The sequence below is a fragment of the Aythya ferina genome, assembly GCF_964211825.1.
Source record: "Aythya ferina genome assembly, chromosome: 16".
In the NCBI taxonomy this organism is placed as follows: Eukaryota; Metazoa; Chordata; class Aves; order Anseriformes; family Anatidae; genus Aythya; species Aythya ferina.
Genome location: NC_140315.1, coordinates 8,871,769 through 8,893,177, shown reverse-complemented (window position 1 = coordinate 8,893,177; position 21,409 = coordinate 8,871,769). Strand labels below are relative to the sequence as shown.

At 51.6% G+C, this 21,409-nt stretch overlaps 1 protein-coding gene across 5 annotated transcripts in view; it reads right to left on the bottom strand.

Moving 5' to 3' along the window:
* Nucleotides 1–21,409, bottom strand: part of DLGAP4 (DLG associated protein 4) — a 152,900-nt gene that overhangs the window by 57,037 nt on the left and 74,454 nt on the right. For 2 of the 5 annotated variants that reach the window (XM_084538415.1, XM_084538416.1), the window contains 3 exons: nt 16,744–16,837; nt 6,063–7,104; nt 4,543–4,713 (listed from right to left, as the gene is read on the bottom strand). In XM_084538415.1, coding sequence (XP_084394541.1) covers nt 4,543–4,713; nt 6,063–7,013 — 1,122 coding nt within the window. In that variant the 5' untranslated portion in view covers nt 7,014–7,104; nt 16,744–16,837. Of the gene's footprint in view, nt 1–4,542; nt 4,714–5,386; nt 5,441–6,062; nt 7,105–16,743; nt 16,838–21,409 lie in introns of all 5 variants that reach the window. The other 3 variants (XM_084538417.1, XM_084538418.1, XM_084538419.1) reach the window with 2 other exon arrangements.

The window sequence follows — 21,409 nt, the reverse complement described above, 5'->3', positions numbered from 1 at the left end:
CACGCATTCACCCAATGACCACTGCAGACCAACTTCACACTGGACCATGCTTACACAGTTGATATAAGCTGCACAACATCAGACATAATAAGGAGGGAAGAGCCTCACCAGATTTGCACTGCACACTGGGACAGGAGCGGCACACATTCATTTAACACAAAGCCCATGCTTATTAAAGTAATTGCACACATTGTTCAGGTCAAAGTCTGTAAGCGCTGTCATAGACAGGACCTACGGATCAGAGCCCTGCCCCCCTTCTAAGGTTTCTGAGTTGAATGGGACTCCTAGTGTCTGAAATTCATTTCAAAAGCCAAGCCAGGCCCTCACAAATCCTAGAGCAGCTTGGTTACATAGACTTTGTAGTGGTGCCTGCACAGAGATGAGTAACTTGTGCAAAAAAAAGCATTTCTATCTTCACTAGTGTGACAACTCTGCCATTAATTTAACACCATCTTTCATTCTCTCAGTAGAGATGGGCAAGCTAATGCTTTCCATGAGGCCTGAAGTGCTGAGAATCTCAAGGAACTAACACCATTGCCTGTCTGCCCTGCAAAGGGTTTAGGTAGGTGACTGGGGGCATGGCCAAGGCACTGGGCCAGCAGCAGAGTCAGATGTCAGCCTAGGACTGATCAAAACAGGAGCCACACGTGGTGTGGGACAGTCCAGAAGAAAGATTGTGCTACCTGAGTTGTCAGGAGCAAGGAAGCGCCACAGCCAGTTCTTGGAACGAGGAAGCATGGTCAAGAAGTGGGGGTTGAGGTGAGGACTGAAACAATTTGCTGCAATGGTTCCCAAGGGATTTCATCTTCAGCAGTCTGCCCTGCTGTGTTTGCATATCCAGTGTGCAACAGCGTGGGAAGGCAGGCGAGCCTGGGGACAGCAAGGGTATTCCCCGAGACAGGGTCTGCTGTGGCTGGTTGGGACGTCCAGCACCCTGCAGTATCACCTGCAGCACTGACTGCAGCCACAACAGTACCAAATAGAGGTGATGGTGAGGGAAAGCCATAGAAAGTGGGTCTGGAGGAGATATCCTCTTACAAACACACACAGACCAGGACAGCCCAAGGCTGCCCAGTCTGCTGTGGGAAGCAGGCTGGCTGGAGAGTGCCATGGGGAACAACAAAGGGCCATGTGCTGCATCAGCTCATGCTGTTGAGAGCATCCGCATTTACTGTGCTGATGGAGCTGTTGGATTTACTCAGCTCCCTGGGGGGCTGTGGGACTAATCAGCCAGTGTTTATATAGTGCTTTGGGAATGCAGAGAGCTGAGTTGCAGCTAACTGTGATGAGCCAGAGCTGCTAAGCACCACTTGGTTCCTGTTCCCCACCTTGTTCACAGCTGCCCCAGCCAGCAACCCGAATGGAGTGGCCCTGAGGCCAGCCAGGAGGGATCCTGCTGGCTCCAGCTGAGTATCTGCTGCAGGAGAGCTCTCCATGCCCCTGGGTCACAGGGTAGCTGGCTCTGACCTTTCCTAAAGGAGGCAGGAGCCCTGGGAGTCACTGTTATACCTACTGTATGGGCCCTGGTGTCAGGACTGGCTTGAGGCTGGATTTTGCTGCCTGCCTTCTCCTGAGGATGAATTGCAGCCTCCTACCCACACAGCTCCTGGGCCAGCAAGCAGCTGGAGAGGGGGGTCAGAGAGGGTTGGAGTCTGCAGCCCTGGCTAAGAGTGGCATTTCCTCAGCGGCCAGGCATGCCAAGCAGGGGCCAGAAGACCACACAGCCATCCCCTATATAGAGACATATGCTGTATTTTGTGGGAGAGTTAGCTGCAGGGCAGCACACCTGGTGCCAGAAACAAAGCTGCTCTCAGTGTGCTCCACATTTCAGTTTAGCAGCAGCAAGGGTAAGGATGATGCTTGCCAGGATACCCTTTGAATCCAGTGACCCAGTCTGGAGTGTGTCCCATGTACAGCACGCAAAGTCCACAGGGATTCCCACAGCTTTTGCTGCCCATGGACCAGAGTGCAGGATACGCGTTTCATGTAGGTGCCCCCAGGGAACTTCTAAAGTAGTGCAGGTATTTGAGGTGCTGTTCAGGATCCTGCTGGCTGCTTCTCTGCATCTTCAGGTACCCAAGGCCCAGAAGAGCCTGCCCAACAGACTCTGAAGCTCTGAAATAGGGGATGAAGAACCCAGAGCATAGTGACTGACGCAGCACCTCCCTGGTAGAATCTCTCGTGGAAGCTGGAACCCTGAGCTCTGCACACTGCCCGTGTTTTAAAACAAGGACAAAAATGAAACGAGAGCTGCAATGTGTTATTTGTAGGCCTGGCATGGGGAGGCTCTGCATAGGCTGTGGGGAGTCCTTGTGCACTTTTTTTCTGAGATGTAGGCTTGGTCTCACCCATGGTGTTTTGTTTTGTTTTGTTTTTTTTTGGTGTGAAAGGAGTGGGAGCAAGAGGATGCCCAGGTCCACTACTCTTACAGGTGGCCAGTGGCCACAGAAAGCTCAGGATCCACCCTGCCCAGGGGGCTGCACTGGGGAGAAGTAGACAGCAGAGGACTTGCCATGGCTTGGGATGCAGATTCCTCTCTGCCTGGTCTTGGTGCTGCATGGTGTCCCTTGGCACAGACACTCGACTGTCCCTTGGAGCTGGGCTCCACTGGCACCATTCTGTGCAATACTGCTCTTCTGATCCTGTTATCATGAGCTAAGCACAGAAGGGACAGGAAAGAAGGGGCCACATGGGGGTTTCTCCCCTCCTTAAGTATGGAGCATTCCCCAGTCACCAAAACAAACGGAGCATTACCAGAAGTGAGGGAGCAGTGAAAGGGAAAATTCACCTCCTGGGCACTGGCAGGGACAGAAGAGCCCTGCTGTTCACATCACATCTGAGGGCACGGGGCAGAGAGACTTGCAGAGCAAGCAGGGTTCCAGTTTGCATATGTGACAGCTCCAACATGCAGCCCAGCCTGGCACATGCGGACATGCAGCACACATGAGCGTGACACCCACGCTGAGGCACCCACGGAGCTGGCCTCAGCACTCAGGGATGCCTGTGCCATGCAGCCAGGCTGCAACATAAGAATGAGCTTGATGGGGGCACACTGCCGCTCCCTCCAGAGCTGATCCCTTGTGGTGTCCTGAGGGTTCCTTGTGGTCTCAGGTGTGTCCCCAAGAAAGAAAGCTGGAGCCCAGGCTGCCTACGTGCCTGACCTGACCTTTTGGCAGGGGGGACTCTGGGAAGGACCAGGGCTGGGTTTCCTGCTCCATGGGAGCAATCAGCAGCATGTCTGACACTTAATAGGCTGCTTGCCCTGGCTTATGAATTCATGTTTGGTGCTTCTGGGGTGGTGAGGAAGCTTTGGTGTGGTCAGGGAGGCTAACCTGAATGAAGCTCCAAGCTAATGGACAGTGGTGTGACCCTGTACCCCAGGAGCACAGGGAGGCAGGGGGCTGTGTCGCTGGAGCTGGGGCCCTACATCCCCCTCCCCACAGCCCAGAACAGCCACAACCCCAACTGTCTCACTGCTTATTTTGGGAGATGGTTATGAGAGAGAAACACCCAGGGCATGAGCTAGGCTGAACCAGAGCGTCCCCTGAAAATTCTGAAGGATGCTGTGGTGCCTGGGCAGCATGGAGGTGTCCCTCCCTTGCACACACTGTGTGTAAATAGGGTGGGCTGCCCAAAATGGACAGCACTGCCCAGATGGGGGCCTGAGTGCCTGTGGGGCAGAGGCTGCTGGGCCCTGCCTGCTCCTGATCTCTGCCGGCCCAGGGTATCTCTTGCTCCAGCGATCCCCTTGGGCACAGGCTGCCTGGCTGCTGGCCGTGCGTGGGGCCCACCAGGAGGGGAAGACATGGGCATGGGGAAGCTCGGCCTCCATCTCTTGGGAGCTGTGCTCCAGACTTTCTTCCAGGCCATTGCCCTGAGGGCTGCTCCAGAGAAAGCCCCAAACTGAGGGACAGGGCTGCACCTGAGCGGAGCTGGGTGATCAGCTGCTCTCAGCTCCCGTGACCGACTGGTTCTGGGAATGGGCCTGAAGATATAATGAGAGCCCCAATAGTCTCTGATGAGTCTGGAGCCTTCCCAGGGCTTGCGAATGGAGCAGGGGAGGTGAAAAGCCTTAGGGTCTTACTCCAGCCTGGAGACTGGGGGACCTGTCCCCATTTTGCTTCTCCTGCCCTCCCTTGGCTCAAAATGGCATTTCTGCACCTTGGGGCCGGGCCCCACACACCGGACTCTGCAAGAAGGCAGAGGCACTGCAGGAGCGGATGCTGGCAGAGGGCCTGTGCTACTCTGGAGGGACATTTCCCACATCGGAGGTGACTTCTCCACCTCCGCCTTAGGTCTCTTCTTAAGCTAAGGGATGGATGCAGGCTGGCCTGGGCTGGCCATGAGCACCCATGTTCTATTGGCTTTTGGGGGCAGGGGTACGTTATGTGCATCGTGTCTCCTGGACTCAGTGCCCACGGTGCTGGCTCTGTGCCCTACCCAGAGTTGTGGTGGGGGGCTGCCGGCCTCATCCAATAGCCCCAGGAGGGTCAGGGAGTGGAGGGAGCTGGGCAAATCTTCCCCTCAAAACAAGATCCCTACCTGGCCGCTGCCTGCGTCGGTTGGCCCGGGGCTGAGGGGCTGGTCCCACCTCCGCGGGGGCTCGCTCGGTGGCAGCGGGGCAGCACCCGTGTCCTCCCAGCCGAGCGGTGGGGCTGCCCAGCTGCTGGCTGGGCTCACGCCACCCAGCTGTGCCCACAGCCCTCCGTCAGGCTGTCAAGAAACGGAGGCTCATTACATGGGTGGGGAACAAACCATCAGGGTGGTCTCTCATACCTGGGCCTGGCCAGAGCCTGGGGAGTGAGTGAGCACTGGGCAAGGGCTGCGGGGTCTTGGCACCTGGGGCCACCTGTGCTGGGCTCACACAGAAGGGGTCTGCGGCTTTTTAAACTCCTCAGTGAAAGGAGGGAGCAAAGAAAAAGAAACCAGGCCGAGGACATGTCTCTGACAACATACCTGATGCAATAACTCCCGCCACAATTTGATGTGCAGCAGTGGCCAGCAAGATATCAGAAGCAGTATGTGCTTCAATAATTCACGGCTCTTTAAAGCCCCTAAGCCTGCTGGCCACAGCCAGGGGAGCTGACGACACCTTTGCATTAGAAAAGTATGCTGGAGATTGACATTAGGTAGCCCATTCAATCATCCTGTCCCCTGCCTTCCCCCATCCAGGCCTGGCTTATTTATCTTCATTCCTATCTCCCAGGCCTGGGTTCTTCAGGTGCAGCTTTTTGGACCACCCAGTGACCATGGGGCTCCTGTGACCCCCAGCGTTAGCCATGCAGGCCCTGCCATGCAAGCCGGGTGGCTGGTGCTGCCCTCTTCACCCCACAGCCCTGGGATAAGCAGCAAAGGGAGCTGAGCCCCGCTGCGCTGCAGGTCCTACCAGCACTCCAGGGAAACTCTGTGGAGCGGGACTGATGGGACACGCTGGCACGTCCTTGCGACACATGGATATAAGGGGTTAACATCAGTTATTACTGGAATCCTTCATGGGATGGTGGCAATGCTTGGCTGGAGGCCATGCAGTGCAGTGGCCCCTCGGTGTGCCTGGCTGTCTGGGCATCCCACAGAAGCAGTTGCCTGAGCATTGGGCTTGCCCCGGCCACGATGGCTGCAGGGTCTGAGTGGGCAGCAGGGCACGCGTGGTGCGAGGGGGTCTCCTGGCAAACTGGTGTCACAGCAGAGGGCACTGAGGCTGCTGCGGGGTGGGGAGCAGGGGGCTGGCAGGTCACCCGTGTTGTGGGCACTACATCTCCTGACCACACTGCTGTGGCCCAGCACAGGGGCTGGTGGAAGCCTGGAGCAGCCCGACCCTGACAGCGCCGTGTCCCCACGGAAGATGTGGTGGGCTGTCCCTGGGCATAGCTGGGAGCTGGGTGACTTTACCCTTTCCATGTCCCCCTAGCCCTCTCCTGGCAATGCGACCTGAAGTGGCCGCTGAAACATCTGGAATTGTTTGATAAGTTCTGCCAGGCAATAGGGCGCCCACTGAGAGGGTGTCCCCTGCTCTCCTGCACTGTCCCCTCATGGAGCATGCCATAACCCGCCGCTGCACCCACCTGCAGGTAGTGGTAGGCCAAGTCTTGATGGCAGGACTTGGATTTCAGCAAGGCTTTGTCAATCGTGGCTGAGGCCTTCTGGCACACTTCCCGGGCATGGCTGAGTGTCAGCGTGGACCAGGAGCCCCTCTTAATGTAGTTGGAGTCGTTGTTGATGGGGATATTGGTGCAAGGGGTGACCTTGAGGTCATTATTGCTCTTGGAGGATTTCAGCATGTGCTCGCTGATGGTATTGTAAGCATGCATGAAATACTTAGGCTGGCTGTGGTCCGGCTGCCGGCCCAGTGTCATGAGGCCCATGGGGTTGCGATAGCTGCAGGTGTCACTGTCTAAGTTGTCATCTGAGCTCCACCAGCCTGATATGTTGGATCTGGTCCTGCGCTTGGGCTCAGATGTCTTCGCTCGGTCTTTGCTCTTGCTCCTCCGGTTTTGCTTGGGGTCATCAGCCCCTTTCTTGCCATTCACATTGCCTTTGGTGGGGCCCTCCAGAGACTGGGACTTGGCAAACAGTTTCTGGACAGAGTGGACAAGGTGCCGGATCCGCCCGGGGCTTTCACTCCGGTGTTTTGCATCGCTCCTCTGAAACTGGAGGGTGCTGAAGCCATCTCTGTGGATGGGCAACTGCTTCTCAAACTGGTCGAGGAGGTTTGCAGGCAGGCGGTTGATTTTAGTGGCTTGGGCATGGCTCGGAAAAGGGTTCTCATCTGGGACCTCAAAGTGGGAGTTGTAATGGATGCGGGGGAAAGTGCTGCTGTTGGAGATCTGGTTGTTGAGTGGAAGGAGACAGTCTCCATGGAGGGTATTCTGGGCTGGGAACCGGGGGTCCATGGTGAAGGAGTCAGTGGGGCTGAGGAGATAAGGGTTCCTGTCCTGAGGGGCATAAAGAGAGTCTTGAGGGGAGTCCAGGTTATCAGAGAGGTGGCGGCTTCTATTATCTCCTAAGCCCTTCATGATCCCAGTGTTTTCTAGAGCATTGCTCAGGGATGGTGCAGCAGAGCCCGTGCACAAGTGCTGACCCTGCTCCCCGCAGAATCCTCTGCACCTGGAGGAAGAAGAGAGATGCTCAGAGGGTGCTGAGAAGCTCTGCAGCCCACTGCTCACTGGGGCAACCTTACCAGGGCTGTACCAGCTCTAAAAGCAAATGCCTCAAGGTTAAGGGATGAAGGAGAGAAGCAGGATAGGAGAGAGATCACGCAGCAGGAGGGAAGGAGAAGGGGCATGAGAACCAGGGACTGGAGAGAACAGGGTACAGAATTGGAGCACAGGAAGGATTATTTCTTTTTAGTTGCATTTTGAGTGCTTGTGGGTCCCAGGGCTCATCCACATAAAGAGCCAGCTTAAATAATGCCGCTGCTATTTTTCTGGTCTCTGCACATGTTTATTTAATAAAGTCTCTTCCCTGGCCAGCATAACAAAAGATAGCAGGGCTACTGACAGCAAATCACTGCTCCTGTCCCATTGGTTTGCAGGGGCTGGAGAAAAATCTGCTGTCAAACACTGCACATAGGCCTTGCCTGAGCCAAGGGAAGCTAGGAGCTGAGCATCCGGTCTGCTGCATTATGTTTTGTGTTTCGGTGGTTACTGGATTTCTGAAGGGAGCTGGCTGTCCTGCTCCGTGCTGCTTGCAGCTGCACTAATGTGATATGATGTCAAACGTCTCCTCTCCAACAAGCGCTGGTGTTTATGGCATGTTTTACCCCAGAGGAAAATGTTTCAGTAGCTATGATGAGAGCAGAGGTGTTTTTGAACTCTCCGAGCCTGACCTGAGAAGCTGTTTGCTGCTCAGTTGATCTTTTCTGCCCTGCTGCGTTGCTCCTGGGGGAGCTGTGCCACTCTTGCTCTGCCACAGCAAGGGGCTGAGGCTGGTTCTCCATGGGCCATGCAGCAGGTACAGGCATCCCTGCAGTGTGGTGGAGGGGACAGACTAATTTGTGTGGGGAGGGGAGCACCGAGGTGCACTGACTGTCCTGCTCTACTCAGAGGAATCCCCATCTGTGCTGGTTTATACAGTGAGAAAAGACAAACTTTTAAACTTTCAGTTTAAAGAGAGTCAATGAACATATGGATAAGCCAAGGTGATCAATCAATTAGTTGATTTCCTGTATTTAAAACTGCTTTGAAATCATGTAGCGTATAAGCTAATTCTTATTCCCTTAGACATTTTAGTTTAGTTTCTTGTTTTCGACTGAATGCAGTTTGAAGATAACTAGCAAACACTGAAGCATACTATGGGTGTAAAAATTCTGAGAAATGGGATCCTAGCTTACTTTTGCAAAATCCAGGGTGCCAAAACATCTAAATGTAGCTGAATGGCTCTTCCTTGGTGAGATGAACTGGCTGCCCTGGGGGCTGGGATGATGGGGGTCTGTGCAGATGAGCCATTTGCCAACCCTAAGTTGAGCCAATGTTCCTCAACATGCACCTGGAAGGGGAAATCATGCTTGGACCCTCAGAGGCCCCAGGGAGCTTGTGGGAGGAAAAAGCATTGTTTGCTTATTCCTCAAGAAGCCAGTCAGATAATGGTGTGTCCCTGCGAGAAGCACAGTGGTGGCTTCTCCCTCTTGAGCTGCAAACTGTGCTCAAGTCTCCCGGAGGAACCTGGCCTCCCAGCTAGGATTGAGCTGGTGTGGGGAACAGTCAGCAAACACTGACGGATCATAGGAATTGACAGTCTTGTTTTCCTTCCTCACACAGAAAAATGTATTAATGATGAAAAGCAGATGAGGCTTTAAAAATTATTTGAAAAAAGAAAAAAAAAGAAGTGTCATGTATTCTGTAGCATGCTGGATTTGAAAACATGATTGAAAAGTCTGCCCAACTCTATCACTCCCATTGGGCTGGCAAGGGCTGCGTCTTTTTAAATAGCAGTGGTTTGTGGACAGCAGCCTGGGCTCTGCTCTGATGTGGAGACCACCATCCTTTGTCCCACAAATCATAGAATCATAGAATATCCTGAGTTGGAAGGGACCCTTAAGGATCATCAAGTCCAACTCTTGACACCGCACAGGTCTACCCAAAAGTTCAGACCATGTGCCTAAGTTCACAGTCCAATCTCTTCTTAAATTCAGACAGGCTCGGTAAATGCTGCTTCTTGGGGTCCTGCCAGCCCCTCACTGGGAATTCAGCAGTGTCCACTTCTAGGCAATGCAGCACTGGTCAATGTGAACTTGTGGCCTGCACTACTTGTGTCCCCAGGGGATTTGGTGGCCATGTGCCTTGGGTTTGAGGACATGGCTGTTATCCTGGGCTGACCTAGGGGAACTTTGACACCAAACCCATCCTTCTCACCAAAGCACAACATGAAACATCAGCCTCAGCTGGTGTCCTGCTGCTCACGGGCCATCTTTGGGGACCATCCTCTTTCTTCCCTGTTGTGCTCCTTGGCAGCTGGGTGCAGCAGCCTCTCTGGAGTCCCTTGCCCATGGGACAACACAGTGAGCCAGTGGAGCAGCAGAGGGGCTGTCTGGAGGAGTGCCCTACAAGAGACACTCATGTGCCAAGTAGCCCAGCTCCCACTTTGTGCAAGCTGGCATCAGTGCAGTGACAAACAGGATGTGACAAAGCCATGGGAGATGTTCCCAGAGGAAACGCTCACTGTTTCTGAGAAGCCACGCATTTGGTCTCTGGACAGAAGAGAAGGACAAGGTATAGCTGGCTCTAGCCAAAGCCAGCTGCCAGGTTTAGAAAATTCAGAAGAATTTCAGTTGGCTGTGAATGGACAGGCTCAACACTGCCTGACTTGGAGGGGAAGCCCTGCAGGCAGCAGGGAGCCCAAATCCTCCTGGAATGCCAGAAGACCTGCCCGAGCTTAGTTCTGCCCACTATGGCCTCTTTCTCTTCTTTTTTTCTTCCTTCTGTTCTGCAGGTCCAGACTCCTGGCAAGGTTTTTCACTCTGGTACAGCCACATGTGGACATCCCAGCTCTGGTGGCTACTGTGCCACATTACTCTGTGGGAGTCAGACACTCCCTCAGGAGACAACACAGCTGCCGATTTGATTATAATGGGATGTCCCTGGATATTGATAATAAATATGTCTTTTCCTACAAAGGGCAGTCAATATTTGAAGAAGAAATCTCCCAGGCAGTCTTGAGAAAGACTTCAGCCCAGTGCCTGCATAAAGCACATCAGCATCACTGCTTTAGTATTCCCTGGGCACTGGGCCACAAATAAAGTAAAAATGCCCCTAGGATTAAAAATAAATAGAGAAATGAAATTAAATAAATTACATGAAAATAAATGAAATAAAATGAAAGCCTGACTTGTAAGGGAAAAAAAAGTGGGGCCAGGGTCCGGCCTGGCTTGGGGAAGGCTCAAGAAGCAGAGGGGCGGGGAGGTAAGACTGAGGGGCTATTGGAACAAGTGGGCAGGGAGGAAGAGTGAAGTTTGTGCAAGGGGCTGGGAGGATGGAAGCAGAAAGGGAAAGGAGGTGGGTGGGCATGGAGCAGGGGAGGAAAGGGGGCACGCTCTCTCCCAGGCTGCTGTGCTCTTGCCAAGGGTGAACACTTGCTTCTGTATGGCAGTTTATAATTCCCTTTCCCTCCTTTGGCCTCCTGCAAGGATGCCAACCAGTCCTGATCCTGTCCTGCTTGCTGTGGGTATCCCCTCACTTGATTGCCAGCTGCTATGTGGGATGCAGCCTCAATGCTGGGCATATGTGGGTCAAGGCTGGTGGGGCTGGTGGGGTGGTCGTGGCTTTCCAGCTGCTGGCACCCACCTCACGGTGGCTGCTGCATCCTCTGTGAGCTGGTTTCTCTTTATGATTAATTAAACTCTTTTCATTACAGTTCCCTTCTGCATCCCTTGGCAGTTCCTCAAGAGATGGTGTTGGGGAAGGAACAAAACCAAGCCTCTTCCACACTTTTATTTATTTTTTTAGTTTGGAGAGATGAAAGATCTTGGCATTTTGACAATAAATCTCCCAAATCCATGACTCTGAAGCTCACAAATTGAGCAAGAGGAAGGAATGTGGGGACACTGTCAGAGTATGCAGGGATGTGACAAGGAAGGCCAAGGGCCATTTAGAATTAGATCTGGCAAGAGTGGTGTCCCCTGCCAGCTGTCCGGTGCCCTGCCATTTCACCCCCATGCCAAGCCACAGCCTAGCAGGGGAGAGCCCTGTTTAGGAGATGCTCATAGCAGGGGTTTGCCAGAGCATGGAGTGGATGCATCCCTGAGCCCAGGAGAAGGGGCAGCTTTTGCTGTGTGGCCCCTTCACCTTCCTTCCCCTCAGCCTGGGTTCTCATAGAATCACAGAATATCCTGAGCTGGAAAGGACCCACAAGGATCATTGAGTCCAACTCCTGGCTCCACACAGGTCTACCCAGAAATTCAGACCATATGACCAAGAGCATAGTCCAAATGTTTCTTGAACTCTCAGGCTTGGTGCTGTGACTACATCCCTGGGTAGACTGTCCCAGTGTGCAACCACCCTCTTGGCAAAGAACCTTTTCCTGATATCCAGCCTGAACTTCCCCTGTCACAGCTTGACTCCATTCTCTGGGTCCCTCTTCCCACTAGCTCTGCTGATGCTTGGAGGTCCCTGAGGTGCAGCAAATGGCCTGAGCTGATTTATGGCAGTTTTATATGCCCCAAGCCACTCCAAACCCCAGCTGGAGTCATCCTCCTCTTGGGCACAGTTTACGACAGCAGCACGGGGGCTGCTGCTTGCAGGCTCAGGCCTGAATCACCTGCAGCAGCACATCCTGCAAAATACATCTGCAGCTCCCAAGACTGAATAGCATATGAGATCTCAAACAAGGCAGATGATAGCTTTGCCTGAAGAAGCTTCCTGCTTAGCAGGGAGTCCTCTCCTCCCCTGGCAGGGAGCTGCCAACCTCTCCCTCCTGTAGGGCCCACAGCTGCTGCATGCTGTGTGGGAGACGGGGCTGGTCCAGAGTCTGCTGAAGCTGTTGGGAGATGGTTCACTCCACTCCAGGAAGACTGAATCATGTCTTCATTGTGAGCTGAAAATCTTCCATTGTTGTAAGAGATACTTCACTGAGTGCAAATATTTGCTTTTCAGTCTCTTTTTAAAAGCAAAGAGATTAGGCTGGCCTGAACTCTGGACAGAGCAGGAGATCCAAAAGGAACTGGATGGAGAAGAGGAGCCAGCTGCAACGCAGTGCATATACTAGTGAGGCACAGTTTTCCCAGCTGTCTGTCTTGTCCTCACTCTCACATGCCTGCTCAGCTTCTGTCTGTCCATCCACCCAGTCACCCAGCCCAGCAGCCTGGCAGCCTCTGAATTACTCTGACAAAAGTCCTTGCAATTATGGTTTGTAACTCCTGGCAGAAAGTGTGAGAGAGATCTGTCAAAACGTCACCCAGGACAGAAGTCCAATGAGCTGTTCTCAAGATGTCTGTCTCTCCGTGCAATCCTGTAAGCACTCTGAAGTTACTTCTGTTTAGCCAGGATCTCTCTAGTGGCAGCTCCAGCCTGTGATGTCTTGTCCTGTCCCCTTTCCACGTGGAGAACAGACCTCTTTTCTCCCTCCCATCCTTGGAGACTAACTGCATGTCCTTTGGGAGGTGCCCCCACCAGACTGTGCACTATGTCCTCAAGAGGACAGCTGCCCAGGAGATGCTGGCCAGTTTCATTTCCATCTCTCCACAGAAATTCCTCCTGCATTGCCCTAACATGGTGAGGGCAGCACAAGGTGCTTGTCCTGCCAGAGGACCACTGGAGGCTCCAAGGAGGCTGCTACTTGCCCATTCTGAACAGGCTTGAGCCCTAAGACTTGGAGCAACAAAGTCTGGGAGACCCCTCTGCGCTCTGACCCCCTTCTGCACTGGGACTCTGCACTGTGAGGGGCTTGGGCAGACCAGCTGTCACTTCCCACCATGCCTGCATTGTAACTTCGAGGGGGAAGCCAGGAGAAACTACAATTTTTCTCATGTCTTTGGATTCCTGCTGGCCAAATTCCCAACTTGAATTCTACAAACTCACCTTAAGAGTGGACAGTGAATACTGCAGTGTGCCCCCTGCAGTAGAGCAGGGTTGTTGAGATATGTATGTGTTTAAAAACTAAACATGGTGTGTGTTACCTGGGATGTTTGGAGCATAACACTTTGTAATGCCTGTTTGGAGGAACTGCATGAGCAAGTTACAGACTTCTGCTGCTTGTGCATGCATGTTGGGAGTGGACCATGAGGACAAACACATCTGTGGGGCTGCGGATTTTGTGTGTGTGTCTGGTGGAGACCCATGGGCAGGGCTTGGGCTAGAGGTAGCCTAGAAGGAGGCCAGCTGTACCTCTGCAGCTCCTACAGCATGAGGGACTGCAATATGCATGAGGATGCTTCTGCTCCTGTAGAAGCTGTAGAGCTGCAGGGATGGACGTGTTTCACCTCCTGCCTGCCAGCAGTAGGTGTAGGCTCTGTGTTGCCTCCCTCCCTTTTACCATGCCCTTGGCACACATCCTCCATGCAAGAAGTTAATGTCCTCCCCCTGGCCACCCTCATCTGCAAACACAGCTGTGGCTGCCCTGCCTGAGAGGTGCCTCGAAGAGGCACTTGAAGAGCTACATAATCACAACTGAAAGCATAATTCCTCTCCTTCCTTGCTTCCCTCTCTTTTCTGCCTCCCCCTCACAGCTTAGCCATGCTTTTCCTGCAGTTCCCATCTCTCTTCCAGGTCAGTTCACAGTCATAGTGAATTACAGCAGCAGAGCTTTCCACCAGCTTCTAAGTCTGCTCCCTGTGGAAACACCAAAGCTGTGCCTCCACCCACATGCCAGCCCAGGGGCCTCTGTCCTTGCTAAGCAGAAGGAGGACCTTATTATGGTGGATATCTCCTGGGACAGCTCAGCTCTCTCATCCTAACCTCTGACATATCCCCTGTTAAAACATAACGTACCACAAAATCAATGCACCAGACACCAGCCTTTGGCCCAAGTGGTGCCAGTGAGAAGTCAGAGCGCCTTCTTGGCTGGCATACAGATAAAAATCATGGGCTCATCTGTAGAAGAGACCTCTTGAGATCACAACCTTCGAAGAAGGGTTTGCCTGAGCAGGAGTGTTTGGGGAGGGACGTGTCCTGAGGCAGGGCTGTCCATGAAGGGCCAGGAGGCCATTCAGGTGCTGGCAGCCCATAACACGAGGCTACTCAGGACGTAAGCCCTCCACAGGGACCAGCCCCAACCCTGATGGGGCTGCAGACACCCTTGGGAGTCGACTAGTTGTGCCCTCTGCTGATCAGCTCTGCCAGGGCTCCGTGTACCATCACCGCCCACGTAAACCTTGGCCCAGCCATCCAAGCTGGCTGCAAACACATGGGTGGCTTTTATATATAGCAACCTAGCAGCATGCTAATAACTAGCTAGATATGGAATAAATGATTTGCAACCTGCACAAGAAAAATGACTCCTCACACCCTACCTCAAGAAGCTTAAAATTGTATACTGTGGTGTGGGTGACGTTGGTCTGCCTACACGCATGATTTCAAATGTTCCCTGAATTAGCAGGAACACTTCATGTGGCATTCAGCGAGGGGGGCCGCCAGCTTCCAGGGCGTTGCATTAATGATGATTCAAAGAGTTCAGAATCTAATCGCAGGGGATAAAAATAACCAGTTTCTGCTTAGTGCTATTCATTATACATCAGACCTTCCTCCAGGCTCCTTCTACCTCTTGTTCCTCCCGTGGCAGTCTGCCAGTGCTGCCAGGGAGCTTCCTTCCAGTGGACTGAGGGCCAAGAAGTGCTGCATGCTGTGGACCACTACTGAGAGCTTAAGCCAGGGTCCCCCAGGGAGCCCCCCCAGGGCTAACGTCACACTGAGACGTGTGACAGCATCACCAGGAGCTGAGGCTCGCCCACCCTTCCCCCTCACTCTGTACAGCACGGGAGCAGGACAGGGGGTTCCTGCAAGTGATTTGGCCCATCTGCCTGAGATACCTCCTTGGAAGGTGGGTTACCTGCTTTAGAAGGGCCAGTCTGTCCCACCACTTGAAGGTGTCCCGCTGGGCTTACCCAGCCCATCTACTCATCCACCTTCCAGGCAGCTACAGATAGATGAAGCTAATCCCAGCATGGCTATGCTGGTGTTTGAGACCAAAAAAAGCATGCAGCACTGACCTCTCAAAACTACTGAGTCCCGTATCACCACTGGAGGGACCGACTCACATCCGACTTCACACTGGAATGAGTATTTTGTGTCCATGTAAAAAAAGAATCTGCATACAGCTCCCAGGGTCTCGTGGTAGATAAACAGTGTGCTCCAGCAGCCCTGGGAGCTGCCATATCCTTCTTGTTCTCTGGGCAAAGGGAAGGGTCTTCTGGGACTGACTGATGCCCACTGTGGTGATGGGGAGGGACAGGATGTGGCTGGAGACATCCCAAAACACCCAAAACAGACAGAACATAACTTTTTTCCTTGTATGCTAGACACATATTTTTTTTTGGTATCAGCACAACCAATTTCAGTGAAAATCAGTAACTGCAATATGACAAAGAATTTTGACTTCAGATGTTGACTAATCTGGAGGAGCAGATGAGCCCCAGAGAGAGAGAACTTATTTTCATGCAAATGTCACTGGTAATATAATCAACTCTCAAGGGAACAAAAACCCAGAAACTTTACAACCTATTTGACTGTCCCTACATAGAAGTTTCTCAAAATTCTCCAGGAGATGGGATCTGCTCTGAAGAAGGAGATGCAAAACACTAAGTAGGGCGAATAAGATAAGAAAGGGAGAGTTTTTAGGAAGAAGGCAGGAGAGCTGATGAGATGGAGCAGAAGGACCAAGGAAGTCAGTGAGGGTCATTGTGGTTTGAAGCCTAGCTGCAGGTACATGTATGTCCTCTCTTACAAGGCACCCTGGGCACATGGTGGTGCATGTTGTGGCTTCTCTGGAAGAGCAGCTAATAAGACAGCTTGGGAAAAAAAATATGATTTTTTTCTGTTCAGTGCTGTTCAAGAGGCCTGGAGGTGTGTGTGTGTGTTTGCAAAGCCCTCCATGGAGCAGGCAGAGGATGAAGAGCAGTTTACACATCTGCTTTTTACCTTACAGAGTATGCTGCTGCTCCTGGGGATGGAGGCTTTCTATGCTTGCAGTGAAAATTTGTGACACAGTAACAGGGTGCTCTGAATGGCACTGGCTGTTATTGCTGTACCACTGGATCTCTGCAGCTTGCAAGGACGTTGCTTGGTTCCAGGGCAGACGTTCCTGCTACCTGAATGCCTGGATGAAGCTAGGTGGGCCCTAATGCCTGCATGAGGGAGGCAGGATGGAGATGCTCCCTGGCACTGGGTTTGCTCCGTGCCCGAGACAAAGCAGCTCATGGTGCCTGAGGGTCCTGGGGCAAGGGGGAGCAGGTGGAAAACTCAGCAGCTCCGTCTGCCATTCTTCCCAGAGAACACAATGAAACTCATCTGCAGCATCCTGCATGCTCAAAGCTGCGGGAGTACTTCCTTTGTCTCAAACTAGGTCAGCGTGGAGGCGTGATGTTACTATAGCAATCAATATTAGATTTCATAACTTTCATAACTGGCGATGGGTGTGTTGCAGGATTCACTACTAGATGGAGGGAGGGTTGTTACTGAAACGCCCTCTTCAGCTTCCCTTCCCCAGCCTCCTTCTCCCTCCCCACCACCGCTTCTTAAATCACATGCACAGAGCTACCCCCACTCCTTCCCAACCATTTTTGAAGAGCCCCGCAGCCAGCCCTGGGCCATGCCGTACCTCTCACAGCTTGCTGGGTTTCAGGACTAGGCCAGATTCAGCATCCTGTGCACCGTGTTCCTCTCTGGGCTCCAGAGTTGTCCCTCATGAAGACCTGTCAGGCAAAGAGAAAAGGGAAAATGTCCTCAGGTCACAGAGCACAACAGTGCTTCCCTGCCAAATGTCCCAGATGTAAAATTGCTGCAACTCTGATTGATACACAGGTTGTCTTCATTAAGTTTCAGCAAAGGCACAAGGAAAATGCTATAAAGCATCCTACACAGAAAGGCAAAGGTGATGCCTGTGGTGGGAAGATGTGGAAGTGAGTCCCATGTTCCTCTGCATCACACATGGAGTGAAAGGATGGACTGGAAACCAGCTGGGTGGGGAGGAAACTGTGCAAGCCTGGGGGCACAGGGCTGGGGGATGGTGCTCTTTGACTTTCCTTCCCTTGTTTCTCTGTCTTGAAATAATCCCTCAAGGACTCCCCTTGCTGCCCATGGCTCTGTCTTTGTTTCTTAGCCATGCCAGGATCTTACTGTCCTGAGCAGAGACGGTTCTGCAGCCCTCTGTGCCTCATCCTTTGGGCTCTTCACTTTGCTCTGAGTCCTGGGAGAAGAGTCTGGAACAGAAGTAAGTTGGTCCTGGGGATAAACACCTTCCCTGTAGTGGCCAGCCACCTTTGGTGTGTTTAGCTATACCCCTGCCAAAATCTGCAGCTTCCTTTCATTTATCAGTACTCATTGAACTTCTGCTTGAGCAGACCACATTGTAACTGGTCACTAGGTGCTACTATATTTCAGCTAAAATGTTGTGGTTCTTCCCTTATTGTCACTCACCATCAACCACACTGCAACCAACAGAAAAAAATACTCCCTGTTAGGAAAGTAAATAAAAGAAAAAGTAAATACAGGTTAAAAATAACATTTCTTAATGTTCTCTAAAGCCTATGCATCACAACATAGAGCACAGCTTGCATTATTTTATTAGCGAGATTAAATATTATTTGGGTTTCATGTCAATTAATTTCCAAGGTGGGTGTGTGCGTGTGTGTTTTCTGCTAGGACAATCTGGGGCATTCAGCTTTTCACTGCTGAGAAGCGAGGGACGGGAACAGCACAGTAACAGCCTGAGGAGTCAGCCTTCCTCTGCTGGTAGTTCTGTTCATTGGACCAAAGAGCCACTTGGGTCTTGAAAGGCTAGATAAGATACACAGACAGATACAGCACAGGTAGAAGTATTTGGTGTTCAAGAGGTGTTTAGAGACTCTCAATGGATATCCCAACAGACAGAAGAATGGAAAGCCTGGAAAGATCAGAAGGCTGCCCTCCTAAGTCTGGTACAAGCCCTCTTCTGCTTCCCACTGGTTCTGTACCAATTGAACTCCAATGCTGCAGAGGAAGTGGCTAAAGGAAAACCAAATGCCCTGGGAGAGCCAAGCAAGAGACAGCTGTTGTTTAGACAAGGCAGTTGTGTCCTTCCCCAGAAGTCACCTGTCTTTGTCTACACCAAAACACTTTTTTTTGTTTGTTTGTTTTGAGTTTCTTGCTGCTGAGTATGTACTCAGCTGTGAAATCTAGAGACAGAAACTCTATCCAGCAGCCTCAGCAAACATGCTTTCCCTAACCAAGGAGGCCTTCATTGTGGAGGCATCAGCTCTTGAAGACAAGGGACAATTACGCATTGCAAGCTCAGACATTTCCGAGCTCAGAGACATGAATGAGGCTGCAAGTTGCTGCTCACAGGCCACTGCTCCCATCACTAAATATAGCACTCTGTGCATGTGATAAGACTAGGTATGACAAGCCTGGTTGCTGCAGATGGCCATGCAGCAGTAATTGCATTGACACCACCTAGCACTTTCACAGCTCTCCCCACATGACAAGTTGGGTTACCTTTGAGGCAGTAACCCAGACATGCAGGGACTGCAGCAGCCATTAGCACAGACAGAATCTGTGCCTAGTGCCACTCATAGATACCCACAGCACCAGCATCTTGCCCTCCTGCTCTAATGCCACCAGTGCTGTTACAAAGGGTAGCACTATATGTCACTAGAACCACCAGTGTCCATTATGAAAGTCACCAGTGTCTGCTAGCAATGCTCTCAGCATCCCTCCAGCGTGCCCAGGTATTCACTCCTACTGCCCAGCATCCTGTATCACCACCAGTAGCTCCTTGTGCTGCAAGTATCTGCTCCCAGTAACACCATAACACCATCACCCACCACCTCTGTGTCTGCCACCAGCACTGTCAGCGTATCCCGGGGTACTTCTGGAGATGGTGATGATCCTGCAGCCCCTTGCCACAGAGTGGCTGTGATGTGTGGGAAGAGCAGTGCCTGAGCTCCAGGCCTCCACTCACCTTGCAGGTTTCTCAAAACAAAAGGTGAAACTCTGGAGGAAGTAGTATTTTTTTTTTTTCTATAATACTGCTTTTGTCTTTGTATGTTAGTGTTGCACTGAGCAAGCAGTGCTATGATTACCTTTAATTAATATCAACATAAACGCCCCAAGGAAATGCAAATGAACCCCTGTGCCACCAGCACAATTACATTATGTTAACCACCGGACATCCATGTCGATCATCCCCATCTTTCTCTTATTCTCAGGAGCAGCTCGATCACCACCTCCTGGCTGCTGCATGGAGAGGGTGAGGTTGGAGACGTGTGTGGAAAGACACCTATGAGAGGTGGTGTGACCTCAGGCAAGTGGTTTGCAGAGTGAGGGGGAAGGTGGGGAGCTGGGGGCACGTTGGGGCCCTTGAGCTTCCAGGCAGTGAAGGCACAGGAGGCTGCCAACATGGTCTGTATGCTCCCACGTTGTTTTCTCAGAACTGCCCTGTTGATAAACTGATCTTTCTCTGCCACGTGGTTTGAGACACTTTTGGTGACCTAGGGCCTCAGATGTTCTGCAGCCAAACCTCACTGGTGAAACCTGGTCATCTCCTGGGCTTTGCTGGACTCCAGTCCTCCTGCCACCCACTTCCAAGGCTGCCCTAACTTTGTCCCATCCAGTGTCACCCTCACAGCAGTGCCTGCACCAAGACAGAGCAAATAAGCCTGGTGTTGCTGTCTAGAGCCATAAGTGTCTCCTCGGTGCAGGTATAGTCCTTCTGAGTCTGTATGTGTGGTTTAGGATGCCAAATTGCCCTGAACCTGGTTCCTCCAAGACTGGAGGAACTGATCTGCTCATATTTCAGGCTGCATGTCACCTGCAGCATGATGTTTGAGACCATTTCTCTATCAAGACCTGTTGCTGAGGCTCTGTCCTCTTAGGCTGTCAGGACTGACCACTGCAGCCTGCTTCCTCTTGTCCGTCTGCAGTCTGAGGCTAACACGTGCCCAGCCTTTCCTTTGCCTGGTACTGCAAATCACCCATGTTAGCACTTGGAAGTTTTCCTATTCACCAAAGGAAGAAGGAGTGGGAGAGCAGCACCCTTTCCAGAGGGGTCTCCTCATCATTTCAGCTGCTGTGAGTAACCAGCATATGGAATGACCTTAGTAGTAAGGCCTTAAAAGGGACGTAAATAAAATCAGCTCATGATTTTGGTTCCTCTGAGCATTGGTCTAGGAGAGGTGGGCCACAGCCTGCTGATCTGTACCCACATGGTCCTGTTGGCTTTAAAATGTGATTGGGAAAGACTTTGAGGAGACACTGATCTGAGATTTGTAATCCCTGGTGTTTCCACTTCAGAGATGACCACAACTAGCAGCTCCAACACAGGGGCGATAAGAAATGGGTGAAGAGCACAGTGAGGCATGCCAGCTGCCAGTAATGGCAGGGACTGCTGAAAATGCAATGTTCCCCTCTTCCTGCTATCATCCATAACTCAAGTTCCCCCTAATATCTAGATTTACAGGCTGAAAGTTCAGCTATAGTCATTACAAATATCTGGTCTGCTCTCCTTTATATAATAGACCATAACATCTCTCTGTGCAATACCAGGAACAGAAATAATGAAAATAAATATATTTGTGTTCTTGTACTTTTAATCCTATAACCATTTATCTGGTTAAAACAAATAGATTGAACTCCTTTGTGTCTCCTAGAAAGAATTAAATTTCATTTGAAGGATGCTTGTGGCCTGATTTGAGAGCTATCGCTGCCTCACATTCAAGAAAGAAAAAAAAAAAGATGCTGTGTATAGAGTGGAGAGCACAGATGAGATATGTCTGTTCATAAACAAAGAGATCTGTAGTCAGTGTTGAGATTGGTTTGAAGGAGGTATGAATGTGAAAATCTGTGTATGAAAGCATCAGAGGAAACAATAAATCAAGGGTGGGAAGAGTGACAAAGTCCTGCTAAACCGTGTTCCCTGCTCTGGGTCCATAAGGGCTGTGCTGTGTGAAGGTCCCTGCACAGATGATTTGTCAGCAGAAGAGTTGTGTTTGGGTCATGGGAGGAGGAAAATGAGGTTATAGAACACTGCATATGCTGTTTCTTTTCCTACTTTCCTGACAGGAAGATATGGTGAACAAGGACACAAAGACAATGCGCACTATTCTTGCACAAGATTTATGGAAATTGAAGTAAGCAAGAAGCTGTGGCAAAATCCACCCATAGCAGCCATTAACTCTTAAAGGGTGACCCAAAATCCACATCAAGAAGAACCAAGAGATGTAGTGGGGACTCAACAGCAGCATTCATTTTCTTCCTTCTTGTTTACAGATGATACTAGCAAGACCACC